General features: G+C 41.5%; 1 protein-coding gene and 1 long non-coding RNA gene across 20 annotated transcripts in view; both read right to left on the bottom strand.

Annotated features, from left to right (window-relative positions):
* BICD1 (BICD cargo adaptor 1) overlaps positions 1-24,083 on the bottom strand; it is a 130,924-nt gene that overhangs the window by 69,227 nt on the left and 37,614 nt on the right. For all 19 annotated transcript variants that reach the window (XR_014502532.1, XR_014502533.1, XR_014502534.1 and 16 more), the window contains exon 3: positions 4,329-4,541. Coding sequence is in view for 13 of the 19 variants with exons in the window: in XM_083401431.1 (XP_083257557.1) it covers positions 4,329-4,541 (213 nt within the window). In the remaining 6 variants the exon portion in view is untranslated. The remainder of the gene's footprint in view (positions 1-4,328; positions 4,542-24,083) is intronic.
* LOC310658998 lies at positions 12,958-23,948 on the bottom strand. Its single transcript, XR_014502582.1, has 2 exons — positions 23,829-23,948; positions 12,958-13,598 (listed from the first exon to the last, which is right to left on the bottom strand). It is a non-coding gene; the product is annotated as an uncharacterized lncRNA (long non-coding RNA).

Here is a 24,083-nt window from a genome sequence, read left to right on the forward strand (position 1 = left end):
TTGCTTTGCAAGACAAAAATGTCTTGCGATTCCTGGGGGTTTTTTTCCGCTCCCCACCCCCTTTTTCTAAGGCACTAAGCTGCTAATAGCCTTTTAGCAGCTAATCCGCTAATCCCTTAAACCTTTAATAGCCGCTAATAGCCGCTAAACCGCTAATAGCGCTAATCCGCTAATGGGCTTGCTTCGCAAGACGAAAAAACCGCTAGACGAAGAGACTCACGGAACGGATTCTTTTCGTCTTGCGAGGCACCACTGTAGTTTAATAAAAATCATGCTTACTAGCTGCTTTGCTTCTCAATACTCTCTGGTTGGCCTCTGTTATTTTCTCCTGATAGAGAACCTACAGAGGGACTCTATATGGGCTCTTGAATACCCCATAAGGGAAAAAGAGCAGTTTTTTCTTATAACAGTCACATTTTTAAAAAAAAATAAAATAAGACAGATTTATTAAAGGTGCATGTCAAGAAGTACAGTTAACACAAGGAAAAAACAATGGACCAATTCAACAAATAAATGAAAAAAACCCAAGATATAATAATGTCATAACTTAAAATTAGGTGCTCTACCCCACTTATGGTTTATACTATATGCTCTTAGTATGTGACTGGTGTGGCAAGTTGCTCAATCAAAAATAGCTTTATGGGTGGAGATTCAGTCAAATGAGAGAAATCCTTCACAATTTATGTCTTGCTTGTGCTTCCAATGTTGCTTTGAGCACAGAATAATTTACCTAACTTCCCAGCACACTCCGACTCACAAACTTTCATCTTAAAGTTACTAGAATTCACCCGATATAATAACTAATGACTGAACCATCTAGATTTATACAGATGAGAGAGCACTACTGAGAAACATGAGTGCTGATCCGCCTTTTTGTGTATTGATTTGCTGGTTAAAAATAACTTATGTCAATTCCAGACTGCTCAAACACTGAGGTGGATAAGTCAATTACTGGCAGCTTTTGTACTTGCTATTAACAGCTGAAGAGACACTTTTTGCAAACTTTGAGCCTGATGTAGGTTTCTTGATAAACAGCAGGGCACGCTTGGCTCTGATTTACAACCCATGATTTACCAGCATTTGCTGCAGGTTTTCTATGACTGCAACTTTGCAACAAAAATTATCCTGCAATTACTATAGCACAAAACACTAAATTAACTTACTTGCCGACAAATATGATTACGGCAAACTCTAAGGATTAGAGGATGATGATGGTGATGATTATTATTTTATTTGTACCTTGCCCATCTGACTGGGTTGCACCAGCCTCTCTGGGTGACTCCCAAACTGACCAAATGTTCCTCTGCAAGGAGGGAGAGGGTGAGGGAACCTTCCCATTGTCTCAGGAATTAAGTGATTACCATCTCAAAGGAATGGCCAGACTACCAGGAAAGGCATTCAGATAAGGCAGTATCAAATAACCTGGCAGACAGGAGATAAACAAAGCACTCAGATTTCTGTTGTGGACCGCCTTTTCTATGATGTAGGGATGATGTATCTGGGGGGTGGTCTTGGGCTACACCTCTTCTGTGCTGTATGTATGATGCTTCTGGGGGTGGTCTTGAGCTCCAGGGCAGGGAATTTCAAAATGTCTATATAAGGGGAGGCACACCTTTGTTCTGGGTCCTCCTCCTGTCCTGTGTGTGAGGGGAGCACCCTGTTGCAAAAGTTGCAAAAGTTCAATAAAAATCAGGCTTACGAGCTGCTTTGCTTCTCAATATTCTCTGGTTGTCCTCTGTTATTTTCTCTGACCGATGGAGAACCTACAAAGGACTCTATAGGGGCTTGTGTATACCCCATAAGGGTATAAGGGCAGATTTTGTTTACAACACTATTCTAGGAATATTGCTAGGTCACCACATGCTCTGGTAAGTAACATGTTATTGGGGCTGGGTATAAAACCTTAAAAAAGGGATTCCAAACACAGACTAGGAGCAGTGGGCTATACACCTTGGCATTGTTCTACCATGCTGCCAGTGAGTACAAGGTATGTGTGAGAACTGCAATCAGCATGCCCTTGGAGTGCCAATGTGTCCATGTGCATTTGTTTACAGTGTTGCACTGGGATATGCTTGCTGTGCATGTGTATGTTGGCGACTGGCCATGCATGTGTGAGGCAGGGTGTATGAGCATGGTAGATGGTGTGTTGGCATGTGTTTGTGGCCACAGGTGATTTTTACCTGCATAAGCCCCTGCCACCTGTCTCCAAACAGGGTTTGGATGCAGTGGTTTTTGCACCAGCATATCCCTGGTATCCGCACAAAATGGCAGATTTCCATAGTTTATCTATAATGAGAATGGAAAGTCTGAATTACTAAGAATGCCCATTTAATTTACTTTCTTCGGTGTGCCCTGCATTCACAATATTTACAAACAGCAGAAATACAGCAAAAACACTAAAAGGCACTTTCTTTAGGATCTCATGTGAAAACAGTGTAAGCTCTTGAGATACAGAGCCCCCAGTGTGTGCCATGATGAAAATATGCACCCTCTTTGCTTAGCAGACATAGGCAATCACAAATCACCAATCTACAGAAAATCCCAAGGATTACTTCTGGCAATAAAGAAGCAATAAACAAAGGATCATTCATTTAAAGCAAGTAGGCAGGAAGGCTTCCAGCTAAGTTAATTGACCTTTGAGGGAGAAAATGCAGCTTCCTAAACTGCAAGAAATGATGCAACCAATATGTTAAACAACTAACTGCTTAAGGCACTTTAAGAAACAGTGAAAAACACTCAATGCAGATGAGGCACTGAATTTTCTGGTGAAAAAAATATTTCTGAAGAAAATAAACGTTTGACTATAGAAGAATTCTGATCTGAGAAAGAACAGGGGCTAGCATAACCAACCAACCAACCAACCTATTGGTATAAAAAAGTACATCGTATACATGGATCAGAACACAGCACAGTTAACAAAACAATAGTAGGAGATACTTTAGGATAAAACTGGCCAGACATCATGACGAAATTTCATAGCATCGCTCAGAAATCTTGCCACGTTCTCCACAATGTCATTACTACAATTGTTCAGCAGATAAGACACTCTGGAAGAGTCGGTGCAATAAATCCCATCCTTCAATAAGGGGGCCAAATACTTATCATAGATTTTTGCATAAAATGGACAATAAAATAAAACAAAACGTGTGTGATGGTTTTGACCTGTTTTGTGCCACAAGGGTAGTATCTTTCAGATTATGGGATTTTCAAGAATCTACCTTGCAAAACTGCAGGTGGTAAAACATTAAATATTGTGAGGGAAAGAGCTCTGTGTAGGTGGGTATCATAAAGCTGGTGTAAATATGGAGTGTCCTGGACGAACGAGGGTGGAATTCCCAATCCCAATAGGGAGCAGGTTTTGTTGGCTGCACTGAATAGGATTTGGAATTCAATATCTAGAATTCTGCGCTTGATTGTCTGAAATGCTTCCAATTGTGGGAGAATAAGCGGTGTCTCGAGTGATAGGCCGCTGGAGCCAGATCAGAGCACCAAGGAAGTGGACAAGCACACACAGAAAGCATAATGAAAACCTGCAAGTACCACCATGAGTATTTGACTCTGCTCTCTGCAAAACCCAACAGCAGACATGGCCTTGATTGTCTGGAGACTTGATTCATCTTTGTTCTCTTCTACTAGGGTAAAGGGACTGACCACCTGCCTAAACCAGAGGGACAGCACATGACCAACATAGGGGAGGGGAGGAAATCCTCTGTGTGCACTTTCATTATCTGCTTATTAACAGGGACACAGGTGGCCCTGTGGTCCAAACCACTGAGCCTCTTGGGCTTGCTGATCAGAAGGTTGGTAGTTTGAATGCACTCAATGGTGGTGAGCTCCCATTGCTCTGTCCCAGCTTCTGCCAACCCAGCAGTTTGAAAGCACTCCAGTGCAAGTGGATAAATAGGTACTGCTGCGGTGGAAAGGTAAAACGATGTTTCTGTGCGCTCTGCCACTTGTCACAGGGTCCCGTTGTGCCAGAAGCAGTTTAGTCATGCTGGCCACATGACCTGGAAAGCTATCTGTGGACAAATGCTGGCTCCCTCGGCCTGAAAAGTGAGATGAGCACCGCACCTCATAGTCGCCTTTGACTGGACTTAACCATCCAAGGGTCCCTTACCTTTACCTATCTGCTTATTGTTAAAATGTTGTGGTATTCTGCTTAAAGAGATTAATTCATGAATTGATCTAGTTTGGCATAGCATTGTCTTCATTCAGATGGAATCTAAACAAACCTGTGACTACTTTTAATTGGCCTTAAAATGGAAATACAATGCTACATTTTAAACAAACTGTAATTAGAATCCACACCACTTTTTAACCGGATTTACCTCTTTTAAGTCGTGCACAATTGCCGTCAGTCGTTCATTCTCTGCCTGAACGTTGGTAACAACAGCCCTACTTTGTTTCAATTCATTCTGCATTTCCAAAATCTTCCCTAGGTAATAGGCTTCCTTTGATGCAGACTCCTGGAGGAGTGTCTCCTCACGTGTCTCACCATCTTCAGCTACTTTGCGGTGTACTGAGAATGACTGTCCAAATGCCTGCAAGAGTAAAAAAAAAGGACTATTGAAATGAAAAATATAAATATGTCATTAGGGATGTGCTGTATAATTAAAGAGACTAACAGTCACTATATAAAATGCTGCTGTCATTAGAAATAGGGGGGGGGGAATCTGAATATTAGTAGAGGTTAGAATGCTGGATTAGTGCTGGTCAGACTCAGGTTCAAATCTGCACTCAGCTATGAAGCTCACTTGATAGCACTGGCCTAGTCACTATCTCTTAGCCTTGCCTATCTCCCACCTTGAAAGAAAGGGTAAGACATAAACCACATAAATGATCAATAGCAGAAGCCAAGCAAAAGATATCCCATGCAAATCAGTGTGATCAATTAATTACAGATTGAAAATATGTATGTTTCTTAAACAGGTGTAAGAGATTCCCCAAGCAAACACTATTAACTGAATAACTGCAAAACAGATTTTACATAAACAATAATAACAATGAAAACAATTAAAATCTGTCACAGTTGCAGAACTAGATTACACCAAGCTGGAAACTAAGTTCTGGATATCTTACAAAAAGCAGGTCAATTCTCTTTGAAACACGCCCCTCTACAAAATTTAGACAAATATCATATGGTTTGAACACACATACACACACACACACACTCATAAATATGTTTTTCACCTGCATATGTAGAGTAAGATGGGTGGAAAGCAATGTTGTAATAGCAGTAGTAGTAAACATTAAACATTTTAAAAACTTCCCTATACAGGATTGCTTTCAGACAGCTCAGGGGTTGGATAACTCCATAATCTCCAACGTTTCTCCAGTGAAAATAGGAACATCCTAAGGAAAAGCGGGACATTCTGGGATCAAATCAGAAGCTGGGACTGCTTCTCTAAATTAGGGGTGTCCCTGGAAAATAGGGACACTTGGCGGGTCTGCTGTTGGTATTTCCAGAAGACACTTGAGTGTTAAAACTAACTTACTAACATTGTTAAATTTCAACACAACTGGGACTTTTAATGTTGATTTCAATACTCCAATTTGTTCATCCATAGCAGTGACCAGAGGAGGAATGTGTAGTGCCAGGGAAGAGGCCCCAGATGGTGGTGCTCCTGTTTAAACTTAACTGTTATTCTTAGGCATTAATCTTATGTGCTATGATCTATGCATAGCCAGCATAAAGTAATGGCTTAGCCAGCGGCAGAGATAAGAAGCATGAGAAGAAAGGAACTAGCTTACTTCAAACACATCCTTTGGCTGAACTCTGCATGTCATCATTAACATCTGTATCAAAGACTATGTAATCTTGCTAGAGGGCCTCTGCAGACACTATATAAGGCCCCAGCTCCATCAATTCAATGGTACTTCGGCCATGGGCTTTCCAGGAGCTTATGGCACCTCACACTGGCCTGATAAGGGGTGCCATCAGCCGTTGTAGTTGGGGTCCCCCATGGCAGGAATGACGGATGGCTGAGCTAGCTTTGCAACTTTATCTTTAAGTATTCCGTTATATCCTTTAATTATCTTTACTTTGTATATCAGCACCTGTTTCTGTGCTTATTATTTTAGTAATTAATAAAGTTTGCTTCTGCTATTTAAAGGTTTGTTGTCCTCCATTTACTGAGAATCAAAAGAACCTGATGCTTAGTGGTTGCTCCTGACCGGGGTAATTATTGAGCAGACAGGACAGAATGATCCCTGGGAGAATACCTTCATCTGCCCCAGCTACAACAGTATCTCCCATATTGGTCTCTACAGCCACAGCAGGCACTGTATCCTTCCAACTGTTTGACTTCACCTCCAAAGGCGAACTCCTCCATTGTCTCCCAGACAGATGGATGTCAACAAGCTATGAATGTCTGTAACTGGGCACCTTAATATCAAGTACAGAGTTGGGTCTTTATTGACAGAAACACTGTTAAGATGCACCACAGTTAATTAATCCCTAGACACATTGTGGTGACATCCCAGTTCTGTATCGTCTGATAGCTTTGCATGATGCCAGTCTGCCAGCAATAGTAGCAGTGCCAACACGAGTGCAAACTCCTCATAAGGCTTTTGACACAAGTAAGGCACCGCAGAACACCACCACAGCATCTTACCCTACATTTATTTAATGGTGCAGTAGCTCATATGAGTATGCTTATGTGATAGGAATTTTATGGTCTTAGATATATGGTAATGTTCATAACTGCACATACATAGATCAACACAGGAAGAACAACCTGGAACCATTTTGATTCCTAAACTGACCAAATCCTTTCTCTGCAAGGTTAAACTGAAAAAGCCTCCCCATTGTCTCTTTCCTCACAAATCCTGTCTCAAGGATATGTCTGCTTGAATAAGGTGTGAGCCTGTGACCTGGCCCAGGAAATAAGTATTTTACCACTACAAAAGAATGGCCAGGCTCCCCAGGCAATCCAATCAAGTAACTTGCCAGACAGGAGATAAACTGTGACAGGAGAAAAACAAGATTTAAATTTCTGTGATGTAGGTGGGATGTATCTGAGGGGTGGTCTTAGGTTACGCCCCTTATGTGATGTATGCATAATGTTTCTGGTGGTGGGCTTGATCTAGAGAATGGGAATTTCAAAAGTCTTTATAAGCCCTTGCACGGCATTTTGGGGGGTCCTCCTCCTCTCCTGCGTGTGAGGGAGTACCCTGTTGCAACAGATCAATAAAAATCAAGCTTACTAGCTGCTTTGCTTCTCAATATTCTCTGGTTGGCCTCTGTTATTTTCTCCTACCAATAGGGAACCTATGTAAGGACTCTATATGGGCGCTTGGATACCCCATAAGGGAAAAGGGCATATTTTTTTATTTACAACACTTACAGTCAATATGCTGAGTAATTCTCTTAATTTTAACCAATATAATTAAGCTACTATATCTGCCTCCCAGGCTGCTGGGTTGTCCCTGCAATGGTGCTGTTGCAGCATGTTCTCCAGCAATGTGCTGATGTAGCCTTCTTAGACTTTACCAATTGGTTGGGTGAGCGTTGCTCCGGGAGAGGGAGGAAGGAGTCAAAAGACACCGAGGTTGGTTCAGAGAAAGAGTTTTTTATTCTCTGCTCTCCGGTGCAGCAGAAAGGCACCTGCGTGGTCAACCACAGCAGGAGCCCTTAAAGAGCGGTTACACACTGCTTATATCCCTTTTCTGGTCCCCTTGCCCCCTCCCCAGGAATCCAACATCATGGGTTTGTACATGTACCGTATTTTTCGCACCATAGGACACACCGGACAATAGGACGCACCTTGTTTTAGAGGGGGGAGAACAAGAAAAAAAAAAATCTCCCCCTCTCTGCCCAGTGCCCCTTCAGTGAAGCGGCAGGAGGTGCTGCGCAGAGAGAGGGAGAATTTTCCCCCTCTTGTTTTCCCGCTCTAAAACAAGGTGCCGTTTAAGGTGCGTTCAGGCGGCTACCTTGGAAGCCTGGAGAGCGAGAGGGGTCGGTGCACACCGACTCCTCTTGCTCTCCAGGCTTCAGGTTCCTTTCAACCTGCTCTTTGGGGCTGGTGGGGGGAAGCCCACCACCAGCCCCAAAGAGCAGGTCAGGGACCAGTGGAAAGGCACAGCGGAGAGGCTGCTGCCATAGCCGCGCGTCACCTCTCCAGCTGGGAGAGGGTCGCGGGGTGCTTCTTTAGCCCCGTGCGCACTCTCCCGGCTGGAAAGGTGACGTGCGCCTATAGAGGCTCCTGCCATAGCCGCGCGTCACCTCTCCAGCTGGGAGAGGGTTGCGGGATGCTTCTTTAGCCCTGTGTGCGCTCTCCCGGCTGGAGAGGTGACGTGCGCCTATAGAGGCTCCTGCCATAGCCGTGCGTCACCTCTCCAGCCGGGAGAGGGTTGCGGGATGCTTCTTTAGCCCCGTGTGCGCTCTCCCGGCTGGAGAGGTGACGTGAGGCTATAGAGGCTCCTGCCATAGCCGTGCGTCACCTCTCCAGCCGGGAGAGGGTCGCGGGGCTATAGCGTCTTCGCTCCATAGGACGCACACACATTTCCCCTGCATTTTTGAAGGGGAAAAAGTGTGACCTATAGAGCGAAAAATACGGTAAGTTAACATCCTTGACCATATACTGATGTTCCTGTTCCGGTCACCCAGCTATAGAAGTTTCTCCTGGCGCCATCTCCGGCCATGGGGGCTGACAGGCCTGTGTTGCAAGGTGAGATAAGTCCGAGCTCTGCCATCCCGTCTCCACTCGTCCATTAAGCCTTCACAGACTGATAAAGGAGGGGACTTTGTTTATACAGCTGGGTTTGTGCTAAACAGCTCAGGCTCATGGATTTTAGCTAATGGATCTTGGAAGAAGGAATTTGGGAGGCTTGGGGCCCGGTTCAGGTGATTGCACAGTCAGGTTTGACTTCACTGGTACCATAGTCACCAGCCTTCTAGCCTAAGTACAACAACTGAGTGACTGGATGGATTTAACTGGTTGACAGCTATGAATAATAAATGATTTTACTGTTTCACAAAAAAAATATACACTCAAGTCACAACTTAGTGAGTTCCTGTTACATGTGCTTAAAAAAATATCCCTGTACTTTTTCCTGCTGCTTGATATATAGCATAACGAAAACTGTACCAAGGATGAGTTAAAGAGAAATGAAAGTGAATATATCATTTTTCCTTTAAACACTAGTTTTAATGCATATTGCCTTTTGAATATGTAACTACTAGAGTACCACTGAACTGCTGGGGTGGCTTTTTCTTAGTGTCTGCCAAATACCTCTCAATAATGCTAGGGATTATGCATGCACACATATCAAGGGTATAAGAAATATCCATATTCTGAGAGCATAACAATATTCATGCAAAAGAGCTGGATTTTTGCCAAACAGTTAAACCATTAACTATTAGCATGCAAAGGTTTAATGGGGAAACATGTCCTTACATTTATGATCAAATCATTAAAGGAAGTTTTATGTGAAAGTTAGAAAAGAGAATTGGCAGAGGAAAGAAGGCTACAAAAATAACATTAATGTTTCTAAATATTATGAATAAAGTAAAATTGTTCTTTTTTTGAAGGTCCAACGTATAAATCTTCACTGTTCACATTTCAATATTGTCTCAAAATAGACCTCTGTTCAAAGTGACCTCCCAGGGTACAAGCCCAGTGTATCCTGAGTTGCCCAGATGCCCTTGGCCTCGCTGATGTGGTCCAAAGGAAAGCAGAGCAAAACAGCCTGGCTGCAGGAGTTGCTGGAAGGAGAAGTACAAGGTGCCATCCAACCACCTTAGGGACTCCACTCTGGATTTGTGTAGCGTTTACTCCTTAGCCTTTTCTTTTCCCAAAAATATTCTGCAAGATAGTGGAGGTTTCAGATCAGAGTTTTTCTTATCTTAGATGGGCTGCCTTCCCAGCTTGATGAACCCCATCTGCTCCTCATCATGCATTAAATATTCTCATGTGCCTATATATACAAGTGCATATTTTAAGGAAGAGGGAGTCTTTTCCTGAAAAATTCTAACATGGTTACCCCTTTAGGAATCTATATAATTCCTATTAAAACAAACAAACACTGAAACCATCGTGACTATTCTATAAATTAGGGGGGAAATGGTTTTTCTTTCTTCTGTTTCAGCACAGCAATACAGACAGATGCCAGACCATAGGCAGAGAGCCTACTTTCTCCCTGCTCAGCTTGCTCACTTTCCTCCTGTGCTGGGCAGGGGAAAAAGAGGTTTATGCCAGGTGTTATATGGGTCCTCTTCCCACCTGTCAATCTGACGAGCATTTTGCATATAAAAATCAGCAGCTCTGAATACAAATTTAACTTTAACAAGCTTATTTGTAATAGTTGCCACATAACTACACAATCTTGGATGTCTCCCACCCATGGCAGCAGTCCATTTATTCAAAGCAGCTGTGGGATGGGTGGGTGGAGTGGAATTCTAAATACTATTTTCAAGTGCATAAAATTAGTAATGGAAAAATGCTACTTAAAATATTCTTTATCTTCAAAAAAGCTTATTTGAAACTGGCACCACTACAAACATGAAACACACTCTCTCACACTTACTGATTAGCTGCATATGCTGATTAGCTGCATTTTCATTTTAACCTTTTTTTTACTTTGGAAAAAATGATGCATAAAACACTGTCTTCTTAATATAGCAAGAAAATATAGCAAGAAAATTTATTTTAGAAAATAATTGAACTGGCGCAAACACATAGAAAGTTGAAATGGTAGTAGACACAGGCCATGTTCACACATCACTTAATGTGCATAAGAGTATCATGGGGGACTTTGTCAAAAGCTTTACTGAAATCAGGATACACCATGTCCACAGCATTTCCCTGATCCACCAAGTTTGTAATTCCATCAAAAAAAGAAATCAGATTACTCTGACATGACTTATTTTTGAGAAACCCATGCTGGGTCTTAGTAATCATAGCATCCTTTTTTAAATGCTCACAGACCAACTGTTGAATTATCTCTTCTAGGACCTTCCCTGGTAAAGATATTAAGTTCATCGGTCAGTAGTTACCTGGGTCTTCCTTTTCCCCCCTTTTGGGACGACATTTGCCCATTGTTAGCTGTATACCACTGATATGTATACATGCAGCACTTATTGGGCTTTACTCTCCTGGTAAAAGTATTCAAGCTTTCAAATTATTTTTAAAATATTTTTGATTCGTCCCAATCCCCCCAAAAAATTCTGGGAGTGAATCCCTGCCCATTATCCCTCAGATGACCAGCAAGTAAAATGGAAGAGATGGTACATGCAAAATCCAGTCCATGTACATTTTGGAATCCATCTGAAGCTCGTGCAAATTTGCTACATAGGCTTTATTTTGAAAACAGCCCACCAAGCAATGCTCTTTTATTAAAAACTAAAATGCCAACATAGCAACATATGCTGAGCACCTAGAAAACACATTTTTCTGCTTACCGTTGGTTTTCTGCTTCTGTAAGAACTGTGCAATTAATTTAGAATCTCCACTACTAAATTGTCTATGTTCCAGACAATTTTAGAAATGGAAGCACTAATTTTGTGCTTCTCGCTCTGTGCATGCTTTTCTATCAATAATATGTATCAAAACCATTTTTTTTTTACTTATTTTTCCTAATGCAATACTCATTCCTGATTGATAAATAAAATCAAGCTAAATGGTATCATGCTAAGGCACATGCTATTTAAAGAATAGTGATGTGGCAATTAGAAGAAAGACAAAAAACAGATCTTCCTTCCTCACTTTCCTTGTCATAACACATCCTACCTTCATGTTTCGTTTTTTATTTATTACTGCATGTAACAAGCTTTGTGTTTAATTATTTATAAAATTTAATAGTCTCATATGTCATATCTAGCATTACATATGCCAGCAGTCTTTCATTACCAGTTTCCGGAAACCTGGCCAGAAGGTTATTTGTGAGTTCCTTAATCCTGGGATCTTTTAATAAGAGCATGCATTATAGAAAACAAAAGGAGAAAAGAAAAACAAATCCAAGCTACCGTGGGCTTTTAAAATCAATATTAGGTTTCTTGAAGACTTGCCAGAAAACTACAGATAGTCAATGCAATTATTTTATCCAATTCCTGCAAGGCAGCAAAGGTTTTCCTTCTCCTAGATCGGCTACCTTCCCAGGTTGACAAGTCCTATCTGTCCCACATTTCCCTCTACACCACATGCCAAAACTGCCTACTTGACCACTGGATCCACTATTGGTCTCATCTGCTCAATCTGCCAGAGCCTGTCTTCGCATGCAGGGAAAGTTCCTAACTCACCAATGGTTTGATACCCATCAGCTGTAAACTAGACCTGTAAACAACAGTTATTTAATGTGACTAAATCTGCTATAAAACAATAGGCTCTTCACACATTATATGCTTTACACATGAACTCAAATACCTGTTTATTGTGTGCATTACAAATGTTCACTGCTGGCCCTATATATCACCAGATGCGTCTACAAAGGATCTGTGTTGGGTCATACCTCCCTACTGGCCACATGACCCAGAAAATGTGGACTTGTCCCAGCTCAAGGGAACACTTGAAGACACATCAGCTCCCCCAGTTCAGGGGGAGGCATTTGTTGTATTTCAAGACACTCCGAACAATTTGGTTCTTGACAAAGGGGCTTCTGTTTTAATCTACTGCGCAAATAAAAAGCTTTCCCTCACTACTTCAGCCAACAGACATTTGTCAGGATTAGTCTAAGAACAGACAACCAGCATCCTTTATGTAGTGGCGCTTAGGATTTATCTATCTCAGCTTCTTGGGGCATAGAAATGAATTATTATGTTTTAATTCCATGGGCAAAGATAATCTTCATTGCTTTACAATGCCTTTTACCACTTCCCAAAGCCTTGTAAACAGGTCAAATGTGATCCTCTAATATTCCTGAACAAATTAATTTTCAGTCTCATTTTAGCCTTGATCATAGCGTAGCACCCTGCTTGTGGTTAACGCTTAGCTGGAATGAAATATTCAACGCAGCAATAGAGAAATTAAAATAATAATTTATTTGTCAGACAAATAAATGATAGGCACAGTGGTATATGGTTACCAAAGCTCTGCACACTCCAGCCCTGATGGCCAGCACTTATATTTCCTCAGCCCAGCCCCCTTGCTCCTCCTTTGGCTGCCTCTGTCCAATCAGCCTGGTTGAAATTCCTATGGGCTGTTTGCTAGAACCAATCATAAAAGATACACCCATTTCCTATTACCTTTTATGGGAGACAAAGAGCTATATTTCCTTCTATCCATAAATGGCAGACAAGTAGTCATATATCTTACATTTGCCTCGACAAGGCACCTTAATTACCCGATCACCTTTTGCCCTATTGCCCTATTGCTCCTTCACTCCAAAACAGATGGCTAAAACAGATGGCTCATGGTAACAGAGATCTTGGGTTCACCTTCTTACACACCATCAATGAAATAAGAATCTAACATAAGAATCTAACATTTCTTACTTTCTAAATCCTTTGCATAATTACATTAAGCCAATATATTTCATACATAACATAGATAGATTTTTAGAAGAAAAGGAACTTAGTAATAACAGTTTCAAAAGCAACCTCTTCAATTTACAACTCCCTTTCCCCAGCCAGCTGCTGTTCCCATTAGCTCTTGCCCTTTAACCTTAGGAAAATATTGCTCGAGTCTTCTGTTAAACAATAAATCTTACTATTTACCAACTCTTAATTAGTGTTTTTGCAGCTTGATTGTATTCTGTAATTTGTATGGTCAGTATGACCTTTGCTCCCAGCCTGTAATTTCCTTTTACAACTTTGAGGTACTGCTATAAATCAGGGGGGGGGGCTGTTCAAGAGGATAAACAACTGCCAAAGTACTTAGCCAGCTGCTTTTTTGCCTGGCATGAAACATACAAACATTTGCAAATATATCTTTAAGCTCATTTTAAAATACAGGCCTTGATCAGATGCCTCAATAGAACCAAGAATATACTGTAGACCAGGGGTAGTCAACCTTTTTATACCTACCGCCCACTAATGCATCTTTCTTGATGGTAAAATTTCCTTACTGCCCACCAGTGTTCGATGGAAGGAGGATTCAGCTTGTGCTGTAGAACCCCTTACCTCCCACCTAGAATCCTGAAACGTCCACTAGTGGGCAGTAGGGACCAGGTTGACAACCCCCCACTGTAGACACTTGGGCAGTCACTCCATTGACAGAATAATTCAGACATTGGTTTATATAGTTTACTTTTGCTAAAGCTACAACTTATCCATACTTCCTCTTGCCCACTGCTTTACCCCAGGAAAAACTGCTCTTCAGCACACAATCAGAGCAAACAGAAATTCTGGTTTTCTGTGGACTGTGATTTGTTCCAATTTAGAGCTAAAGAGCAGGTTTTCCCTGAGAAAGAAGAAGAAGAAGAAGAGTTTGGATTTGATATCCCGCCTTTCACTCCCTTTAAGAAGTCTCAAAGCGGCTAACATTCTCCTTTCCCTTCCTCCCCCACAACAAACACTCTGTGAGGTGAGTGAGGCTGAGAGACTTCAAAGAAGTGTGACTGGCCCAAGGTCACCCAGCAGCTGCATGTGGAAGAGCGGAGACTCGAACCCGGTTTCCCAGATTACGAGACTACCGCTCTTAACCACTACACCACACTGGAGCAGAGCAAGGGCAAAACCACATGGATCAAGCCTAGAAAGTGCAGGTCAAGGGGAAAACTGCTCAGACCCATGCTTCCTAGGCATGGGACTGTAATCAGCGGAACTACCTGCCACTGTACACTGACTAACAAAGCACATCACACCAAAGCAGCTTTTTGTTTGTCAATGAAAAACCGAGGGCAGTATTTAATTATTTTTTGTGGTAGCACAAGGGGATTCATCCCCACCTCCTCCCCCAAAGTGAGCCTTGCATACATCTGGGGAAAGCCCCAGAACAGACCAGGAAGGCACAGAGGGAGATGAGGAGAATGTTCTGCTGTGAGAAATCCATGTTCTGATGGAATGCTCAACGTAGTGCTATGCTGAAAACAACTCTGACTTTTTAGGAGCTGGATTTTCTTGTAAATGATTTACACTATAACTTCTTTAACAAGTATCTTGGGAGAAAATGCTATCATGACTACAAGTTTTAATCAATAAGTAAGTGTGATCAATTTTAAGTTAAAACTAGCTAACAGGGAAACTCAACAGCCTCCTGCAACAGATACTGTTGGGCTCCTAAAAGTAACGGTACTCAAGTAAGGGAGTTTGGACCTCAAAGGAAATTCTCCCCCTGCCGCCATCTCATCAGTACCTGATGAAAGAGTGCTAGCAGTGAACGAGCTATTCAACTTATGAATATTATATCTTATGTATTAATAGTAGTTAATTATGTTTTTCTCACATATTATTCTCTAAAAGTTAGCTGAAATGGTACAGGTTGTGTCTCATGGTATCACCTGGTAGAGGATATCTGGATAGTTTTAGAAGTTATCTGTGTTGGCCACTTGCCATATATAAAGCAATCCTTCACGCTTGCAAGAATGTTTGAACTTGGTATGTCAGGGTCACTGAAGTATAATCCATACAGCAGGTGTGATCAATGTGGACATAATAGTATATAAGACAGAACCTTATCACAGACCAAAGGTGTTGCGTATCAGTGAGCTCCATCTTTAAGGGTCTGTCTGTTGTCATTCTCTGAGGGGTTCTCAAAAAAACAGAAGGGACATAAGCATAATTAATCTTGCTCTATAGTTTCTCTTAGCTTTATCTTTATCCTTCACCGCATCAATGTTAATTGTGTACGAATCTGGAAAAGAATCCCTACTTTTGGCAGAACACTTCTACTGTGCGTTCAAAAGATTTCTGATCTGAAGAGCTTCCTCACAGAAATAAGGGATGGGTTCCAACCACATATACTTAAAAATAGAATCTACTCCAAATATAGCGAGAGATGACGTGAAAAAGCAGAACATTTAAATAAAGATGCTGTCCCTCTAGCTCTCTTGTTCTTGATCTCTCTTTCTCTCTATATATATGCACAAAAATAATTTGTAAATGTATGAATAAATAAAAAATGTATCCCTGCATCACTAGGTGTGAAGGCAAAAAAGAAGGCCGGCTTGTGGTGCCGACAGCCATAGCAAAGGCAGAAGCCCCTTCTTAGGCCAACTCGGGAGACAGAGAGACACTGCAGCATTGGGGAAGGGGAGTGAGGGGGGAAGATGGAGAGGGTGTATTTTAGAAGATTAGGGCAAACTGATTTCTTGATGCCTTAGATTGTGATTATAAAAGATGTATTACATGAATTTAGGATATTATTTTCCCTTTTCTTCCCTTCCCTCTTATCCATTCTATCTCCCCCCCCCCCCTTGTAACAGCATCTTTCATGTTGTTCATATTTTGTCCTTATTTCAAAAATTAATGAAGTTTCTTCTTTTAAGAAAATGGCAAAACAGGATGCACTGCCCCTGGGCCTGCACAACAGATTCTTATTCTTGTTTTTATTCTTAAAGAAATTAATATACCACTTTTCACTTCAAGGAGAAACGCCAAGATGTTTCTTCTATGTAACTTCTAAAATATACAGGAGACATGGGCTTAACCAGGACTTTTGTTAGCGGGACAGAACCAACGTGATTGGTCAGTTAGTTAAGTATTTCTATTGTTTTACTTGTTCCGGGGAGTCAGCTGCCCCCCTCTGCTCCACCCATGACAGGAGCCCTTTTTGTCTCTAGGCTCTAATATATACATGTAAGTTTACAACAGTAAAAGTAGTCCCATGTTACATGCTGTAATTGGAAGTGCATCCTGCTTCTACAAAGGTTGAATATTACTGGATAGATTGTTCATATAGCTGAATTATTGCTGTATGTCCTGTATTTGAAAGACAGAGAAATATCAAGACTGATGTGGGAAATTGCTCCACATGAATCATAACATGTGTATTGCCACATAGCAATGACCATTTTTAAAGGTCATATAATATGCATGGAGCGATGACTTTTATACAGAAATACATGTTACATATGTAAACATTTTGGGGTTTTTTCCCTTTTGTTAAATTTTGGTAAATAGCATATGTAAATGTTTTGTTAACCTACATCATAGTTTTGAAAACAAAATAAATCTCCAAAGCAAGCCAGATAAAGGCCAAACCTCAGCTAGAAATGCAACTTTAGACCTCTTATATAGGAAACCATCTTGAAAACAATGTTAATTTCAGTTGGGAAAGGGTTAAGATTGTTCTGCTGAATTGCTAAAACTGGTGACACTGTACTGCACTGGGATATACAGGCAAGGGCAATTGCTCTCTATGGAAATGCAGTATCTGGGCAGTAGACAGAGCAGTCCTAAGGGAGGAATTTGATGAGAATCATGGCAGAACCAAGGAGTCTGAACTTAGTGCTTATTGCTTGTTTTATTAACAAAGCAAATCAACAGAAATGGGATGAATTAATGAGCTGAATCCCAGTGAGAAGGTTAGAAAAGCCATCTGTCTATATGTAAGCAAACAGATAAAATGGAACAGCTTGAGACCAAATGGCGAAAAAGAAATGGGTTGTGCACCTGCAAGTTCATCATGAGTTGACATTATGCTTCACGCTAACATATATGTTCATTTTTCTAATCTTTATATTTTGGCAAATGGTTTGTTTCTGTCTGCTGTCTTTGCATTCGGATCCCTCTCTAAACTTGGCATGAAAGTTCCTGAGGTAGAGGCACTAGTTTCATCAATGTTGTGATGCCGGCTGCCATTTTGAATAAAGATGGCAGTTCAAAATGTGACTTTGGCATGACTTTGCCCAATTTTTGACATGATGGGTCCAACTTGGATGCCTCTGAAGATATCATCACCTCATTTGGTGGGACTGGGCCAAATTTGTTGTGACGGAACCAAATTATACCAATTTGTATGGCTCTAAAGAACCATCCCAATCTGGCATGATGGTTCCAACCTGTGCCAGCACAAGGGCTCCCAAAGGTAAGGTGGCAATCTTCATCTACATTTGGATACCAGGTGCCATTTTGAATCAAGATGGTGGACTGAAACATTACTTCAGTGTGACTTCATCCAAGTTGGTTTTAAGTATCCAAACAGAACTGCTTAGGATACATCTGAAGATACCATCACCCAGTTTGAAATAGCTACGCCAAAATTGGGGAAACTGTTCCAATCAGTGCCAATCTGACTGCCTGAAGACAATACACATGCCCAAGATGTTGGGTGATGTAATGTGCCATAAAAGGCCGTGTATGCCATAGAAAGCCATGATTGGTTTTTAAAAATCTTTCTGTGTGAGTATGTGAATCTGTAACTGTACTTCCTCTGCTCCTTCAGAGTATGGTGTGGTATAACTTGCAGTGCATTCATCTTTGTGTGCAGACATAAGCTAAATATTTGTGTGAACAGGTCAATAAAAGTGCCTCATCAAGCAGCACTTTTGCAAAGTAGATAAATAAAAGCGCTGCATCAAGCAGCACTTTTGCACAGTAGTCTATGTGCTACTTAGCTCCCATCCACAACAGACAACATTGTATTGTGTGGAATCAAGAACGGCAACATGGATGTGAGCTGAGTGTCGAGTAACACATTTAGCACAGGGCAGTGACTGGTCATGGCAGCGTTGTCTGGTTGTGGTGAGTGGAGGCCTGATGACGGGGGGGGAGCAGTGTGATCATGTAAGAAAGCTTCTGTTTCTTTCAGTAAAGAGAAGATAGGTCTCTGTCTTATTCCAGGTCAGACTATGGTCTGACCTGGAACCATGGGATAGAGTGAGCATGTGAACGTATTTCAGCCACTTTGTTTGTGAGCATATTGTAGCAAGTTTTGTTGCTGCACTGCACTAAGTTATGGTTTGGCTTAGTGTGTTGTTCAAATCAAAGGTCATGGTTTATTCATAAGAGTTAAACAATAAACTACCAAGCATTTCATCTTCCTCCCATGGCTCTTCAGAGAGAGAGGGAAAGCTAAAATGAGAGTGGCGTGTGTATGTAAGTGAGTGAGAGAACTATTTCTGCATGTGTGGTGAGTGTGTAGACGGCATGTGTGGGTTTGTTGGCATTGGGAGTGTATTGGCCATTCCCACCTCTGGAATTTAACCCTTGGAAGGTGGTTGACTTTCAGTGCAGTCCTCAGATGGAAAAAGATTAACTATCCATGGAATGCATAGTGCACCTCTCCAGGAGACACCATAATAACAGGTCTAAGTGAAGGGAACAGTTATCTCATGGAGATCCAGGAAAATGTATATAGGACTGTGATGTCAGCATTGATGGAAAATAATCTGTCATATTGACATACTGTTAATGGACTCTGCATCTCTAATGGAATATTGATTTCACTAATGTCCTTTCATCCTGTCATCTGAGAGTATAATATCCTTGTTTGTTATGCAGTACTTCAGTTCACACAAGGTAACACTCAACGTAACTGTTCGTTGTAATTCAGTAAGAAAATTTGTTCTCAGTTTTGTATTCAGAAGTACTTACTAATATTGTGAAAGGCATATATCCCAGAAGGGAAAAGCAATCCATATCTACTCTTAACAGCTGCTCAATGCTGGAAAGGACATTATTATTTTGTCACTGTTAATTTTTATTACTGCACCATCAATGCACATGGCCCCAAAGTTCAACAGAGAAGGATATAACAGGGAGAGAGGAGGGAATGCCAGATATGTGGAAATGCAGTTGCATAGACTAAGGCTTAATTTCAGCTGGAAATGAGGGATAAGGGGCTGAACCAAGGACTTTGTGGAAGAGGTAGGAGGCATCAGAAGGATGAGAGGAAGGGCACATTGGTCAGATGTGGCTAACATTCAGGTGTTACTAAAATACAATTCCCATTACCCCTAACTATGCTGGCTGGGACTGATGGGAGCTGGCGTCTAACAACATTTGAAGGCCAACAGGCTTGACAACCCAACACAGGCATATTAGGTATAAGAGGCAACAAAATAGGATGGCCAGAGTTGTCTATTGGAGGAACTCTTTGGACAGTTTAGGGTGGTAGGTCTGCAAGAGCAAAAGCTTGGATAAACTGGAATTTGACAGAAACAGATATGGTGGTAAAGATCAGTAATAAGAACAATAAGTTTGTGCTAGATATTAGAGTGGACAAGATTAAAGGTAGGGGTGAGCAGACTTCAAACTTGCAATATCTACCAACCAGAGCCAGCTGGAAAATAGTGGCAGAGAAGAAGCACAAAGTACAGTTGTACCTCAGAAATCGAACAGAATCCATTCTGGAAATCCGTTCGACTTCCAAAACGTTTGACTTCCAAAGCGCGGCTTCTGATTGGCTGCAGGAAGTCCCATCAGATGTTCAGCTTCCAAAAGAACGTTTGAAAACTGGAACACTCACTTCCAGTTTTTGATCATTTGGGAGCTTGAGCGTTCAACTCCCAAGGCATTCGGGAGCCAAGGTACGGCTGTACTCATAGAATTATGTTCTCAATGCCAGAATGGAGCTCACAGTCATGTCACACAAATCCATTCCTGATTCTTCATCCCATGCTTTCATCCTCTCAGATGCCTAATTTAGAAGCAGGGAGAAGCTCCTTTGTCATTGTTATTATTAAACAATTGGTAGTGAGAACCCTTGTTGACCTGTTCCGGATAACTCAAAGATCTAACAGTAGATACCTATCAACCTTCCTTCCACCCCCTTATTTTAAAAACAGAATCACATGGTCTGAACGACGAGTTAGCTTATCTTACTGCAGAGTTCTGAATAAGTGAAAACACAATATGGAGGCGAGAGGAAAATGTTTTGATACCATTTACCAATTGTTTAATAGAATAGTTATATCCTGTCTTCCTATCACTTACATATCTAATTTCCGGAGTGAACTGCCATGTTAATCTGTTGTGGCATTTTAAAGGAATAATTATAATGGCATAAGTTTTCATGGACTTCTACTTCATCAAATACATGAAATGCAAGAGAAACCTGCTCTGGATTCAATGATAGAATGAGGACAACAAGTGCAGGAAGAAGAAAAATCCAGGAGATGATTTATTTGCTGAGGGAAAAGACCACAGGCTCACCCCTTGTACTAGAAAGTCTGATTCTACATATGTGAGAAGGCCAGAGACTGCTGCAGTTATTTGGTGCTGAGGGAAAGTTGCTCTGCACTGGAACTGAGAACAGAAAATAGGTGTTGCTTAAGAGACAGGGAGAGAGTTTATATGAATAGTTGCTGAATGAAAAATGAGGGAGGAGCCACAGAAAGAGATAGGTGGTGGGATTTTAATCTGTATGGAAAATGTGCAACCACTTTGTAGTCACTAGGGGAGACCAGAGAGGTCCTCCAAATGTTGCTGGAGTCAAACTCCCATCAGCCCCAGCCAGCATGAACACTGGTCAAGAATGATGCAAATTGTAGTCCAGCAACTTCCAGGGAGACACAGATTCCCCAACCGTACAGTAGGTCATGCTTCTTAATTATAAGGCAGGAGAAGAGAGAAAGGGGGTAGCTTCAGTTGCTCAGAGGAATCATAGCACATAGCACTGTAGAGTTGGAAGGGACCCTGAGGATCATCTAGTCCAACCCCCTGTAATGCAGGAATATGCAGCTGGTCCATACAGGGATCGAACCTGCAACCTTGGCGTTATCAGCACCATGGTCTAACCAACTGAGCTATCTCAGTTGTTATCAGTTGCTATCTCAGGAGAGGGGGAACACTCAGCATATACTCAGAGGCACTCTCTTTATTCCTTAACTGTTATTTATATGTAAGAATCTATGTAATGGATTCACTAACTGATCTGTGGCCAGCTACATATCGCTGTACCTCAGTGTTCCGCACCAGTAAAAGGGAAGTAATATCATTTCAAATGGTAGAAATGTAATATAGTACACAGATGTACTGTGTATTTTGTGTGTTCAACTTGCTTTGGAAACTTGCTTTTCCATGTTTGTCATTTGTTGTTTGCATGTACTTTCAGGTTTGGCACATTTGAGACTAGATTATGCTGGCCCTGATACTGCTTGCCAGACTTTGCTGCTAGACCAACCATGATGACCTCTCCATTCATCCTTGACTTTGGCATTCTGTTGGCTTTTATGTTCAGCATGTTGTTGTGTTTCTGAAATACAGCAATGATGCCAAGCAAGTCATTGAGAAAAGTCATTGGAAGTTCCAGCTTTCAGGTCACTAGCAATAATGAGCCGCAATGTTTCAAGAACTTACTGGATTTCAAACCTGAAGAAGTAGAGGAAAAGAGAAGGTTGGAGCCTGATGGGCTAGTGAGCTATGAATACAATTAAAAAGGTTCCTTGGTACCCCATCACCAAGAAAGAGTCTGATATGGTCACTTGGCAGCTTAACTTTTAAGCTAGTTCCTACACAGAGACAAAACAAATATTCAAAATCAATCATGCTATGCACTGGCAAACAGAGTATCTTGAAGTCCCAACTACCATTTCTTTAAACAATTTGGGTGCCCAAATATTGTTATCATTCTTTGTATTGTTACACACCACCCCAATTTCTATAAGCAGTGCAAGATTCCAGGGGTTGCAGGTACATTTACCAGGGTCTGTGTTCCCTTTAGGATATATGGTTTACTTATACATATATACAACCTGTGTTGTATATTAACACCCCAAGAGGGTCTTGTTCCTCTCATTGCCACAGTCTTGGCTTCCAAGAGACCTAAAACATAACATCTGACCATCGCTGCAGTGCAGACTAAAACAGCGGGATCACTTTGTATTCTGCCCCACTCCCCCAGCTTGCAAAAGGGATACTTTATCCTAAACGATACTTACCTAAAGGGAACACAGACCCACTGCAATTCTGCTCCTTCCTCCTAAAACTCTGACCTTTAGTATCTGCTATCTCTTAATGGGTTGTTGGCTCAGCCATCATCACCCTTTGTTATTCCAACTAGCTCTAAGAAGCTGATCTTGATAAATTCCAACTTTTACTAAATTTAGAAATTATTGGGAGGATCTGACACCCAAGAGTTTAGGGGATTCTTGCCCACCACCAAAACAGTATATTTCAGTACAACTGTACCTACAACAGACATCAGGTTTCCTGGCATGGAATGGCAACCTTTTCCAGAAGATTAATTGTGATTTCGAGGAGATAGTGATCTGACATAGTCATCTCTTGCAGGCCTCTGTTTATCTATCTCTTCCAGGCCTCTGTTTACTTCCTCTCTATCCCTTGTAAAAATTATTTTATGGCTGCCTTTGATGTATGGTCTGGTGGAGGGCCTTTTTATCATCTTTGACTTAGAGCAGAGTGGCTAATAGCTAAACCTGCACTGCCAGTAACTGCACGGAACAAGGCACAGCCATCTATAAATTAGATGGTTTTTGGGCACAACTGAGATAGCTCAGTTGGTTAGACCATGGTGCTGATAACGCCAAGGTTGCAGGTTCGATCCCTGTATGGACCAGCTGCATATTCCTGCATTACAGGGGGTTGGACTAGATGATCCTCAGGGTCCCTTCCAAATCTACAGTGCTATGATTCTGTGCTATGTGCTAAGCTTGTGAAACCTGAGACTACCTGGGGTTCACCTCGCCACTTCTTCAGGGCTTCCCAGGGGTAGATCGAAGTGCTACTGTAGCACCCTGCTTGTGGTTAACGCTTAGCTGGAATGAAATATTCAACGCAGCAATAGAGAAATTAAAATAATAATTTATTTGTCAGACAAATAAATGATAGACACAGTGGTATATGGTTACCAAAGTTCTGCCCACTCCAGCCCTGATGGCCAGCACTTATATTTCCTCAGCCCAGCCCCCTTGCTCCTCCTTTGGCTGCCTGTAAAAACAGCTTCAAAAGAAGCCTCTTCAGTTTACACCCCCCTTTCCCAGCCAGCTGCTTTTCCCATTAGCTCTTCCCAAAATTTATTGCCCTTTAACTCTCTCAGTATACCTTAAACCTTAGGAAAATATGGCTAGAGTCTGATGGGAGGCACATGGTATTATTTTCTGTTGAACAATAAATCTTACTATTTACCAACTCTTAATTAGTGTTTTTGCAGCTTGATTGTATTCTGTAATATGTAGGGTCTATAAATCACGGGGGCCCTTGTTCAGGAGAGCAGGAAGATAAACAACTGCCAAAGTACTTAGCCAGCTGGTTTCTGCCTGGCATGAAACATATAAACATTTGCAAATATATCTTTAAGCTCATT

Source organism: Podarcis tiliguerta (assembly GCF_965153285.1).
Source record: "Podarcis tiliguerta genome assembly, chromosome: 10".
Lineage (NCBI taxonomy): Eukaryota > Metazoa > Chordata > Lepidosauria > Squamata > Lacertidae > Podarcis > Podarcis tiliguerta.